The following is a 12,412-nucleotide window of genomic DNA, read 5'->3' on the forward strand; positions in this document are numbered from 1 at the left end:
CACCCTCACCCCCTCCATGCTCCCCATAGAACCCATCCCCTCTCCACCCCTCAGATACCCACCACCCTGCTGATACCCACACCCTTTTCTCACTGTGCTCCCCACCAAAGACCCAAACCCAGCATCCCACTGTGCATCCCCCCTTCCCACCCTCCCCATGGCACAGACCCCCAGCACCCACCTCTCCTGCTCCTCGGGGACCCCCCTCTGCACTCACCCCCCCTTGCACTGAGAACATCGCCAGGCGCTCCAGGAGACAAGACAGCAACTCCAGCCATGGGGCTTGGAGCTTCAGAGTCCCTCTGTGACCCCGAGCAGAAGGCAGGGAGCCCACCCGCAGGTGAGGGGCTGGGGCAAAAGCTGGTCTTGCTCTCTCAGGGGGTCCCCAAGAGGGGCACTGGACACTGCTGCTGCCTGAGCCGAGGGGAAGCGTGAGCAGTCGAGTTGGCAGTGGAGTCAGAGATCCTGGCCAGCGCGGCCAAATTGCACATTCTGCCCAGTTTGGCCCTGAAACTACAGAGCTACAATAAAAACAAGTTCAGGAGCGTGACCTGCTCAGGCAGGCAGACCAGGGGAACACGGACCCTGCCGGCTGGCCACCGTGGGCAAGGGCACAGCAGGGATGCCTGGCCGGACATCACCGAAGCATCGCGCCCGCCTCGAGGGAGCAGCAGCAGGAGGCCGGGAGGAGGGTCCTGCCCCCTCCGGTGACACCCCGAGGTGCCAGGGCTGCGGGCGATGCGGTGCTGCCCGGAGATGGCAAGGAAGCAGGGCTGGGGCACAGGGGTGCGGGTGCGAGCAGGCGCCTTCTGCCGCCCTTCTCTTGTCACCCGCTGCATCCCCTCAGGCCAACCGGAGCCACACTGGGGAGCTGCCCCCATCTTGCCGCCGGGAGAGGAGCTGCTCAGAGACAGGGATGCTGGAGGGGAGGAGGCTGAGAAGAGGGGGCCCCCGGTGCTCTGCACCCCAACAGGCACTACGGCTATGGCAGGGCAGTCTCTGACCCGCAGCAGCCGGGTGCCAGCTCCCTGCAGTGTCCCCCGTGCCGGTCGAGCCCAGCAGAGCCCCACGGTGCTGGACTGCACGAACCGGAGATGAGCCACGGGGGCAACCGTCCTGCAGTTACCGCTGGCCTCGCTCCCTAAGGAAGATGCCAGAGATGAAGACGATCAATGTGAATACGGGAAGAACAACGGTGCAGCACAGCCCCTCCCCGCATCCTGGCAGGGGAGGACCAGGAAGGGCTACCCAGGAATGAGGTGTGAGGTCCCTGGACCCCTCCAGCCCATGGAGCCCCCCCAAAACAGGAAGCCCTTGCTCCCAAGGGAGCAGAGAGGCTCGGGAAAGTGCCCAGGCATCCCCCTCTGGAGAGTCCCTTGAGGGGCAAGGGGGTCCTCTCCATTGCCCCGGTTGGGTGCCCTGCGAGGGAGCCGAGGATGCCGGGGCAGTGGGGACCCGCCGGGGACACCGGTGGACCTTTGACAATGGAAGAGAAAGCTGGACCCCGTGAGAGTGGCCCTGTGGCCTAAGGGCAGCAGGAGTCCAGCGGGCAGGGGCTCGGCGGCCCCCGGAGTGACCCTGAGACAAAGCTCCTCCTCACAAAGGCAATGGTGGCTTACAGGCGGATGGGATGGAGGTCGAAGGCATGGCACAGCCGGCCCCATGGGCATCCCCTGCCCCGGAGGAGGCACAAGGTGATGGGCTGAGACGCCACAGCCGATGACGACCTCCCTGCCAGCAGAGCGGGACTGAGGGCTTCTCCGGACCCAGCCGGTCCCTTCACTGGGGGCTTCCCCATCCCTCCTCCACCCGCCGGGCGCAGGGCCACCACCAGGGAACCCCCCCAAAGCAGACCCCACCTATGGCACCGGGCAGTCCCTAGGGACCCTGCAGCTTGTGGGCACAGTGACAACGCTCAGGAAGAGGTCCAGGCTGAGAAACAGCAAAGTCCCTGCAGTCCGGCTAGGACGCTGCCCCTCTCCTCCAGCTCCCCAGCTGCTGTCTCAGGGACTGGTCACATCTCTATTTACAATATAGAACATGAGTGTGGGCCGGACGCTGCGCTCCCGCGGGCTTTTCCACACAGCAAACCATTCAAAGCTGGAACTTGCTCCCTGTTTGTTTCTGGTTTCTTTTTCTTTCTTTCTTTTTTTTTTTCCTTTTTTTTTCTGTATTTTTTGTTTTTGTTTAAATGTCTTTTGTTTCAAGGACAATAAAAAGTTTCGATCAGGCAGGACTTGAATGTCATTCCTAAGCTTCGTATTTACAGGAGTCTACAGCAAAGAGACAGGCAGCTCGCTCCCCGTGCGCAGGGACACCCCTCATCCTATGCCCCAGGAACTCACCAGCTCTGCGTGGACCTTTGGTACATAAGCCCTTCTCCCCAGCCATGCCCCCTGCACCAGGAGCCTGCCCAGCCCTCCCCGGTGACGCAGCAGTTCGGAGACATTCACCCACAAGTGCTCGGAAATGGGCTTTCGGATGCTTCCATCCTTCCCACCCACCCCTGGCCCCGGGAAAGGACAGGTTTAAAAGGCGCTGCTCCCATCCCTGCCTCGCCCTGCCCTGCTGTCCACGGAGCCCCCTGCCTGGAGAACCGGAGCGATAAAGCATTGAAGGTTAAAGTGTTCCTCGGGACACTGGCCTCAGAAGCACGTCTGCTCCCTGCCCCTCACGCCCAGCCTCACAGGTAGATCTCCCTCTTGGTGGTCTGGGAAGAGGGGGTGCTGGCTGGCTGGAAGTCCGAGGTCTGGGTGAGAGGAATTTCCTCCATGGGAGAGTCCTTGCAGGGCTCATGGCTACTATTGGAGAAGGCACTGTACGTGGGGAGCAGGCGGAGGTTGGCCATTTTGGTGCTGCGCTCTTCTGAGAGTCTGGGGCTGCCATTCCCGACTTGCTCTTGACTCCCTCTGTCTTGGTAAGGCACAAAAGTGGAGAGTTTGAGGGCGTTCTTGGGCCTGCGGCTGGGGGAGGACTGGCCGGGCATCCAGCAGGTATCGGAGTGGCCGAACTCTGTGCACTCCCGGGTACAGGTCCCAGTCATGGCTACATCGGGCAGAGGCCGGAGATCTGCGGAGAAGCAAGTGAGAGCATCGTTACACACACCTGGGTACCACCAGCTCGGGACGTGAGGATGCTACTGAATGTGTGTTACTGCAAGAGGGATGTGGATCTGCTTGAGTGAATCCAGAGGAGGCCACAGAGATGCTGCGAGGGCTGGAGCAGCTCTGCTCTGGAGCCAGGCTGAGAGAGCTGGGCTGGGTCAGCCTGGACAAGAGAAGGCTCCTGAAGGGGAGACCTCAGAGCAGCTCCAGTGCCTGAAGGGGCTGTAGGAAACCTGGAGAGGGGCTTTGGACAAGGGCCTGTAGGGCCAGGCCAAGGGGAATGGCTTTAACCTGCCAGAGGGGAGACTGAGATGAGCTCTCGGGCAGAAGCTCTTCCCTGTGAGGGTGCTGAGGCGCTGGCACAGGGTGCCCAGAGAAGCTGTGGCTGCCCCATCCCTGGCAGTGTTCAAGGCCAGGTTGGACACAGGGGCTTGGAGCAAGCTGCTCTAGTGGAAGGTGTCCCTGCCTATGGCAGGGGTTGGAGCTGGGTGAGCTTTAAGGTCACTTCCAAAACAAACACGGCTGGGGTTCTATGATGGAGCACAGGGATGAAACAGCAGAGCCTGGGAGGGGACCCCAAGGCTCCTAGCAGCCAGTGCCTCCAGTCCGAGCTTACAGCTACAGCTCCCTCTGGACAAGCACCCTCCCTGCAGCAGATGTGTGCAGAGAAATGGAGGCAGAGCACAGGGCAGAGCTCATCCCCTTTGCAGATGTGCATCGTACAGGAGGAGCTCCACAGGCTGGGCTTGCACAGCAGGAGACAGGCTGGCACCGGACTTGCCACCCCACAAGCTGTGGGCACCACCAGGCTCCAGGAACCCCTTTGGTCCAGCATCTTTGGGCACCACTGACCCAGAGACAGGGAACTGCCCTAAACACAGGCAGGCTCCTCACTGCCCTGAGGGGCATATTTCCTGAGCACAATCCTTGGCCAGCCCTGCCCTGCTCTCCATCAGGCTCTCCATCAGGCATGCCAGGCCACCTGCAAACATCCCAGGCACCCGTCAGCAGGAGCCCCAAGCCCAGCCAGAACTCCTCAGACATCGTCTGGTCTCCCACAGAGCCTGAAATCCCTGAGCACAGCGAAGCACACATGGGCAAACCCACATCTACCCCCAGAGAGGCTGCACATACCTGATACTCATGAGTCCTGGCCCAGGAGTGCCCAAGCACGTGCCCCTGAGAGAGCCAGGTATCTATCTGAGGGCATCAATAGCTCCCTGCTCCTGGCATACCAGAGAAACTGACCACCAAGGTCTGGTGTCCTCACATACCAGCCACTCTCTGCCCCAGACACTGCAAGACCTTGAGCCTTGGCCATGCATCTTTTATACAGGGAGTACCTGTCACAAGTCTTCAGGGGCTGAAACTTGGTGTTCCCATGCAGAGGTGAGCATCCCTCCAAGAGCCATTCCAGACACAAGCCATTCCTTGCCACCTACCCCAACCTGAGACACAACACAGCCCCCTGCCACTGCCTGGGACACATCACTGCCCATAAGCACCTACTGGCAGATCAAGGCTGGTGCTGATGAAAGGGTGAGCTGCTCATGAGCCTGAGCCTGCTCTGACTTGCAGACATCTCTTCTGGTTCACAGAAATCCTCTCCATCTCCACCCAGGAGCTCACTGCACTGTATTGCTGACAAACAAACAAGCAGCCCCACTGGCACCCCTCACCCCTGGGAAGAAGCAAACCAGAGCCATCCACTGCATGCTGGGGGCTCTGCCCTCATCAGCACATCCCTCCTGCACCAGTCTGGGGCTCATGGACACAGATGTCCTCCAATCACCCTGGCACAGCTTTCACACACAGGCAACCCTGGGGTGAGAGGAATGTCCCTGAAGGAGAAGGCTCAACACAATGCCAGGAACAGTTGTCAAGGGTCGTAAGTGAGAACTAAAGAGATGGACATGGGAGAAGGGGCAACGTTAGCAACAAACCAGTGCATGAGCATATCTTGCCCTAATACAGCCTCCAGTGACTGTATCCCCTGGTCTCAGCTCCTTAGGGGGCTGAGGCTCCCCAGTTTGTGCCCCTGGTTCCTGTGGAGGCTCTGGCACCCACAGTGCTCCTACTGCTGGGAGCCACCCCCTGTTTCCGTCCCCGGGCACACATGTAAGCTGTGATATCCTGGCAGCAGCCATAAGGACATACCTCAGCGCAGACCCCCTTCACAGCCTGCTCCGCTCAGGGGACTCTAATGAGGATCAGAAAAAGGACGAGAGGGTCACATCATTGCACAGCCCCAGCCTCCACACCCGCCCTCAGGATCCTCCTGCACCCTTCAGCCTCTGCCAGCCCTCCCCATAGCCCTGCACTGATCCCACAGCATCCCTCTGGTACCCACTGAGTCCTTTGGCCCTGCTCCAGCACCCCTGAGGCTGCTTGGCCACCACTGCTGACCCTTCACTACCTTCTCCAGTCTTAACACTATCCTCCCTGGAGCCCACCGGCCCTTGCAGGACTCACATGGGGACCTGAAGCAAAGCTTGAAGCCACCCGGCTTGTGGCACCTTAAGCAGAGGGGCTGTGCATCAAACAGCAACGTGCACACACACACACACACACACACAGATACAGCCCAGCTGGTGCCACCAACGCGCTCATGCAACACAAACGGGCACACTCAGATGAGCGCATGTGCAAGGGACAGCAAAAGCAGCATGAGCATCACAGGGGACAAGATGCCCACACAGGGCACTGTGAGAGCAGAGCTCGCCAGGGCATACCTTGGGGTCATTCTCAGGGCTGGCCACAGACCAACTGTCCTATTTCCTGTTAAAGTTGCCTCATTTCTTTCTCCTTGCTACAGATAGAAAGCAAGAGACAAACCCAGAGGAGAGACAGCTCAGTTTTCATCTCTGTGTGAATCAAAGCAGAGACCAGAGCTCACATCCCAGATGATCCACCAAGTCTTCCCCTTAGGACACCAGGATGCCTTGGTGGCCACTGATGTGGTCAGTTTGAGGTCGTTATGCTGTCTTTCATTTCTGTTAAAGAGGCAATACTGCTGTCTCTGTCTTATCTGCTTTCCTACCAGACAAATGACACGGCTCATCATCATTTCCACTTCCAGACATGCCTCGGTGCTGTGCACTCCCAGGGTGGGGAGCAGATGAGTGCTGTCACTTCTTGCTCTGACAGAAGGTGCTTTGCTGAGTCCATGGAGGGTAATTGCAGGATGGAAATAAAAGCTACCTCTCCAGGGAACAAAGCTATGGTGATTTCCTTGTGCCAACAGCCGCTTAGAAAGCACAGGATCAAGCAGAACGCTGTGTTCAGGGTCTTTTATTCTGGTTTTCCCATTGTCTGTTTCTGGCACTAATATCCTTTTCCAGTGCAGTCCCTTCGCTTGCAGTGAGATGCTGGCATCAGAGCTCTGCTGCTAAAGGAGCATATTATGTGCCATGAACACAACCAGCTCTGCTTCAAGAGCCCGGGAACAGGGCAGGGTGTCATTCCTGAATAGCTGTGATTTAGAGCAAGCAGCAAGCACGACCCTGTGGCCTAATTCTCAGCACACGCTGGTGGTGCTTCAGAGACTTGCTGTGCCCCTGCAGGCAAGCAGAAATCCTTTGGGGGTGGGAGTTTTGACCACAAAGTGCTGATCCTGGGTGCCCTGCAGTGTGGTGAGGAGGCAGACCCTAAACCTCCCTTGGGATCAAGGTGCCCACTTCACCTTACAAAGTGTACTTGGGATTCTGGATCCTTCCTCCACCCCAGGAATGCAGTTTTGTGACTCTGAACCCCAGGTGATGAAGAGGATGGCCATGGCCTCTCCAGCACCTCATTCCTCCACAGCATCCTGGCCATGCAAAATAAAAGCTATGTCTGTGCCCCCTCCTTCAGAGGGCTGGCCCATCCTGCTATTGCCATTTCCATGCCAGAAGGCTCTACTTCACAGTGGAGAGGGTTGTGTGGTTGTTTGGGCATTCACAGTCTTCTAGCTCCCCACTTCCTACAGCTTTGCATTCCTATGGTAGCCTCATTAGCCCCCTCCGGGCTGCTCTGCCTCAGCACATTGCATAGGAATGAATCTGGGGCAGTAAAAGTCGCCTCCTTTTGAGTTTTCCAGATGAAAGGGGGGCACAGTTTGGGGCTCACACCATGGGGCATTCAAAGATGCACCCTGTGCCCCCGTTCTGGCTGAAGGAGGGGAAGCTCTCTCAAGCCGTGGCTCTGTTCTCATCTCCAGACATCCAGGGAACCTCTGCAGTCTGCGAAGGAGACGGTGCCAGGCTGTCTCCTCCGGGAAGAGGCACAAATTGGTGCCACTGCTAATTATTTCTCTCTCTATCCCCACGCAGGGCAGGGACACATCCTGTTGCAGCCACTTTTAAGGGCTCCTCTAATAGTAGCAGCTCTTAGTGGGGGATTTCAACAGAGCACTGTGAGATAGGAGACAAAAGCAGGCAGCCTCATTCAGCAGGCACTTCCATCTCCTGCAGCGGATGTGCTGAGGTTCACTCACCCACTGCAAGCCAGGTAGCTTCAAACGGAGGCTGAGAGCCAACCTCAACTGCTTATTTTGCCACCATCTGCAGCACCCGCAGCCTGGTTTGGTCCTCACTGTCTTCCCTCTGTGTCAGACATCAGCACTGCATGTGTGGTGTGCAGGGATGATGCAGCACAGGAGGCCAGACCCTGCAGGTGAGGGGATGTGGTGGAGCAGCTCTGGGAGGGAAGACAGTGGGACTGCAAAGATGTGACACAGCAAAGCACGGCAGAGGGTGCAGGAAGTCCAGAAGGGAGGAAGAGGGAAGCAGAGCATGCTAGGAGCGACCGGAGAGGTTCAGTGGTACAGAGAAATGGGAAACATGACAGTGTAGGAGGCTAAGCAGGGTGCTTTCCTGAAGCATTAGATCAGAAAGAGTCATCTTCCCTACCTGGTGGCACTGAGAACATTGGCCACTGATTCCAACCCTGTCCAGAGCCCAAAAGCAGTGTAGCCCTGGTTGGGGGTAAAGGGGTGAGCATTGCCCCAGCTGCAAACTGAGGGCTGTGGTGCAAGGTACTTCCTTTAACATGGCTGTCTTTCAGCCAGGGAAGGATGCAATCTCCAGTACAGGCAGCTTTACCACCTCCATTGCCCTGGTGTGGACACCTGTAAACACCCCTCACCCAGACCACTCCTGGGACATCCCTTACCTGGTGAACTCCCATGACATCCCATCCCAGCAGCACTGCCCTCCCTGCCCGCCCCTACTGCCTCTATGCAACAGGAACAGCCTCTGAGATGCCGCTCTTTCCAAAGGTTACTCCCACCACACAGCTCTTGAAAGCAGGCACCGTTCCCCTACTCCACCATCACTTACTGGTGCCATTCTCCCGCACTATCACTCCCTCCAGGTACCACTGCCTACAGTGCTGTTCCCCACAGGCACCATTCCCCTACCGCGGTACTGCTGACAGGCACCATTCTCCCACGCGACTGTTCTCTATAGGTACCACTTCCCTACAGCGCGACTACCAACAGGTAGCATTCCCCTGCAGCGCTGTTCCCTGCACGCACTGTCCCCCATGGCGCGGTTACCGAAGGTGCCACTCTCCCATGGCGCTGCTCTCTACAGGTGCCATTCCCCGCAGCGCCATCCCCAGGAAGCACCATTGCCCCACGGCGCTGCTGCCTCCAGGTAGTGGTCCCCCACGGTGCCACGTCCTCCAGGTGCCATGTTCTGTGCTGCTGCTCCCTCCAGGTACTGCCTCCTCCCCGCTGCTGTCTTCCCTCCAGGCACTGCTGTTCTAATGGTGCCATTTCCTCCAGGTTCCATGTTTTACAGCGCTGTTCCCTCCAGATACCACCCTCCTGCAGTGCTGCTTCCTCCAGGCACCAGAGCTTTGTGGTCTGCTCCCTTTTCGCTACACCCCAGCACTACAGCAGTATGGATAGTGTGCTCCAACATCCCGGTTTCTTATCCCAGCAGCCCCACTGCTATTCTATTCCATTCTACCCTATCCTAGTCCATTCTATTATAACCTCTTCTCTTCTAGGCTATTCGATTCCATTCTAGTCTATCCTATCATATTGTTTCATCATACTCTGTTCTATTCTTCATGTCTTCACTTCCCAGTACTGCCTTGCACGATCCCACCTCTTGACTTATTCCTCTCCATGTTGTTCCCTCCCAGCAGCAGCATGCCTGACCTAATAGCCTGGAGAAGTCCCCCCATGTTGGCAGCAGGAGATGCTCAACAACCCATCCCCACTGGGCCAGCTCAGAGTGAGCTTCCCTTGGGGTACAGGAGCTTGGTGGCCCCTTCCCAACACGGCTTCCCCTTCAAGGCCTTTTGGGAGAGGGAAGCTGTGCTGTAGGTAGCTGCGGAGCTATGATCTCCTTGGGAAAGCCCAGACACAAGGTTTCCCCTTTCCCAGATGAAGTGGACACGGCCAGTGTGTTATCCCAGCAGGGAATGCCCACCCTCCGGACACAGGGGACTGGAGCAGCAAGCTGTACTGCAGCTCCTCAGTCTGTCTGCTTTCTGGCCCCTGATTCCCACATCCCATGTGGACGTGACCAGAGCTCTCTACCTCCGGAGCAGCACAAGCACAACACCAACTGCACTTTCCAGGCCTTGGGGAAGGCTGCTGGACTGCTGCCTGTTTCCACAGCAATGCTCCAGAGATCAATGAGTACAGCAATATCGGAAGCTGAAAGCACAAGCAGAGAGCTCCCTGCAGTCCACGTCAGTCCCTATTTTTCCTCGACTGAGCTAACACCATCCCTACAACACCCAGGCAGACGGTTTGCAGGACCATTCCTAGCACTACAACACCCAGACAGACGGCTTTGGGGACCAATTCTAGCACTACAACACCCAGACAGATGGCTTTCCAAACTTAACACCATCCACTACAGCATGCAGACAGATGGCTTCTGGTATCTGAAACCGACCCGACACTGCCCATAGAGGTGGTTACTGCAGTTCAATGCCACTCCTACAGCTCTAGGGGCAATAACAAGCAACACCCGCTCTTACAATAAATACTGAGAAAGATCCTCAGACTGATGCCAGCACACAGATGGGTTTCTCCTAGGCACCAAAGTCAAGAGATGCAGTGTGCACAGCTGTCTCCCTCAGACCCTACTGCACTGAGCATCTCTCCCCTCATGCTAAACAGCAGTATCCAAACACCAGTACCAATAGCTTGCTCCTAAGTTAATGGCCTGTCAGCCCCGAGATGCACACATGAATCAAACCATGGCCCCTGGAGTATGTTACAACAGCACACACTAACTGCAGCACCAGAGCAAACGACTTCCCACATCCTGCCAAAGGGATCACAGCAGAACCAGCGTGTAATGCATGTGGACAGATCACCCAACAGCCTCAGCGTCACCAGCACAGGTAGCACTAAGCCACTGTCAGAGAGAACCTGAGCCCTGGCTCCCAGAGGACATGTTCTTCCCTTGTCTGGCACAGCTGGAGCTGGAGGGACCACCTGTTGCTCCCATTATCTCTGCAACCTGCAGGCAGCTGGGTAGGATGCATATCCCACAGCCACATCACAACAGCAATAGGAGGTAATCCTAGCACCCAAACGGATGTTTCTGGACACTCACCGTGTTCCTGCAGGGACCAGGCAGGGCTCACAAGGCCAAGTGATAGGCTTCTCCTCAGCCTATGTGATACCCAGAGACAAATTCAATCCCCCTATAATAGACTTTGTGCTGTGTGGTGCCACTGACATGATCTCCTACCCTGGCACAGTGGGGATGCAACCTTTGCTGAGCTATAAAAAGCAGAATTACTACATTAAATGACTGAATAATTCTGTTCAGAACTACCTTAATAGGATTAGAGAGTTCAAAGGTTAGGAAATGCCAAAATTAGGATGGTCCATGCAGTCTTAATTCACTTCATGACGGTCTGCTGCGTGTTGTGGAACTGAATTGTGCTCCCCAGGGTCTTTCTGTGCCTCTGAGGGACAGAACAGAACCACCTGGGAGATATCCCAGGGTCTGGGGGAAGAAAAGGCTTTGCTCTACCCCCCAGGCTGCAGGAATTGGGGAAGGTACAATAAAAGGGTCAAAAGATCACAGAAAATTGCTTCTCTGAAGCACTGGGCTGGAGGATATGGGGATTGCTTTACTCTCGAGGAAAACCACAACCATTTCCTTCCCTACCTCCTTTGGAAATGAAATCTCTGGGCAGATTTCATTGCCACATTTCAAAATATTTGGTAAGTGGCACATGTCCACGGAGAAATTGTGGCCTTGCAGTTCAGGTTTGCCAGAACTTCAAGCAACTGAGAACCAAGTCAGGTAATGAGCATCACTGGGCAATGAAACCTGCCAGAGGGGAGACTGAGATGAGCTCTTAGGCAGAAGCTCTTCCCTGTGAGGGTGCTGAGGCGCTGGCACAGGGTGCCCAGAGAAGCTGTGGCTGCCCCATCCCTGGCAGTGTTCAAGGCCAGGTTGGACACAGGGGCTTGGGGCAAGCTGCTCTAGGGGAAGGTGTCCCTGCCCACAGAAGGGATTGAAACTGGGTGAGCTTTAAGGTCCCTTCCAACCCAATCCAGGCTGGGATTCTATGATTCTATGATCTTCTTCACCCACGTTGTATAAAACACAGTAACAAGCCTAGCTCCAAAATGAAATCCTGGTTCCTATAATATCCAAACACTGTCCTCTGGCCAAGGAAGAACTTCTCAAGACACCGACAGACAACAGCGGTTCAACAAATAACCACCAGGCAGGTCAAGGAGTCAGGCAATAACCAAACTCTCTTCCCAGTCTCATTACCTGCTCCTGCAATATCCAGCCCAGGCGAGTAACAACTCCTGTAGTAGCTTCAGGAGTGCACAAAGGTCTTGACAAGAAGCAGTGGTCAGCAGAGCAGCCTCCCTTCTTCCCCCCCTGCCCAAAGAGGAGGGGCAGGGGAGCACAGGGCTCCTCTGGCTTTTGAGTGCTCTCTGAAGGCTGATGATGGTTATGTAAATGGGCAGAGGAACACCAGCTGCCATCCCCTGGGGCTGTCAGCTCATGCATGCCTTGTATGCGCATTCCTGCTACCCAAATACCGACACAATTGCTCCTTCCACATTCCCACCTTGTCTCCTGTGCACAGGAATGCTCTCAGACCCTCCCAGTGGGGGTCCCAGACTGGGTCTGTGGGGCTGACCCATCCCCTTGTCCAGCCAGGCGCTCCCTGAGGACACAGGGGTGCATGGCCCAGAGGCTCCTGGTGCTGCTGGATGATGGAAGGGGGGAAACCACAAGGGGCCAGGCCACCAGGGCCAGGAGCAGTGATCCCCATGCCAGTGAGAGCTCTGCCTACTCACTGACCCATGGCTGTAGTGCCTT

The 12,412-nt window shown here is 56.6% G+C and overlaps 1 protein-coding gene across 2 annotated transcripts in view; it reads right to left on the reverse strand.

Annotated features, from left to right (window-relative positions):
- Window positions 1-2,117: 2,117 nt before the first annotated feature.
- Window positions 2,118-12,412, reverse strand: part of PCDH1 (protocadherin 1) — a 52,201-nt gene continuing 41,906 nt past the window's right edge. The window contains exons 5-6 of one of the 2 annotated variants that reach the window (XM_062629257.1): window positions 5,262-5,304; window positions 2,939-3,069 (exon numbers count right to left, since the gene is read on the reverse strand). In XM_062629257.1, the coding sequence (XP_062485241.1) occupies window positions 5,279-5,304 (26 nt within the window). In that variant the 3' untranslated portion in view covers window positions 2,939-3,069; window positions 5,262-5,278. Of the gene's footprint in view, window positions 3,070-5,261; window positions 5,305-12,412 lie in introns of both variants that reach the window. The other variant, XM_062629256.1, reaches the window with a different exon arrangement.

Source organism: Pezoporus occidentalis, unplaced genomic scaffold (assembly GCF_034315485.1).
Source record: "Pezoporus occidentalis ecotype Australia unplaced genomic scaffold, CSIRO_AGI_Poc_V1 ctg33, whole genome shotgun sequence".
Lineage (NCBI taxonomy): Eukaryota > Metazoa > Chordata > Aves > Psittaciformes > Psittacidae > Pezoporus > Pezoporus occidentalis.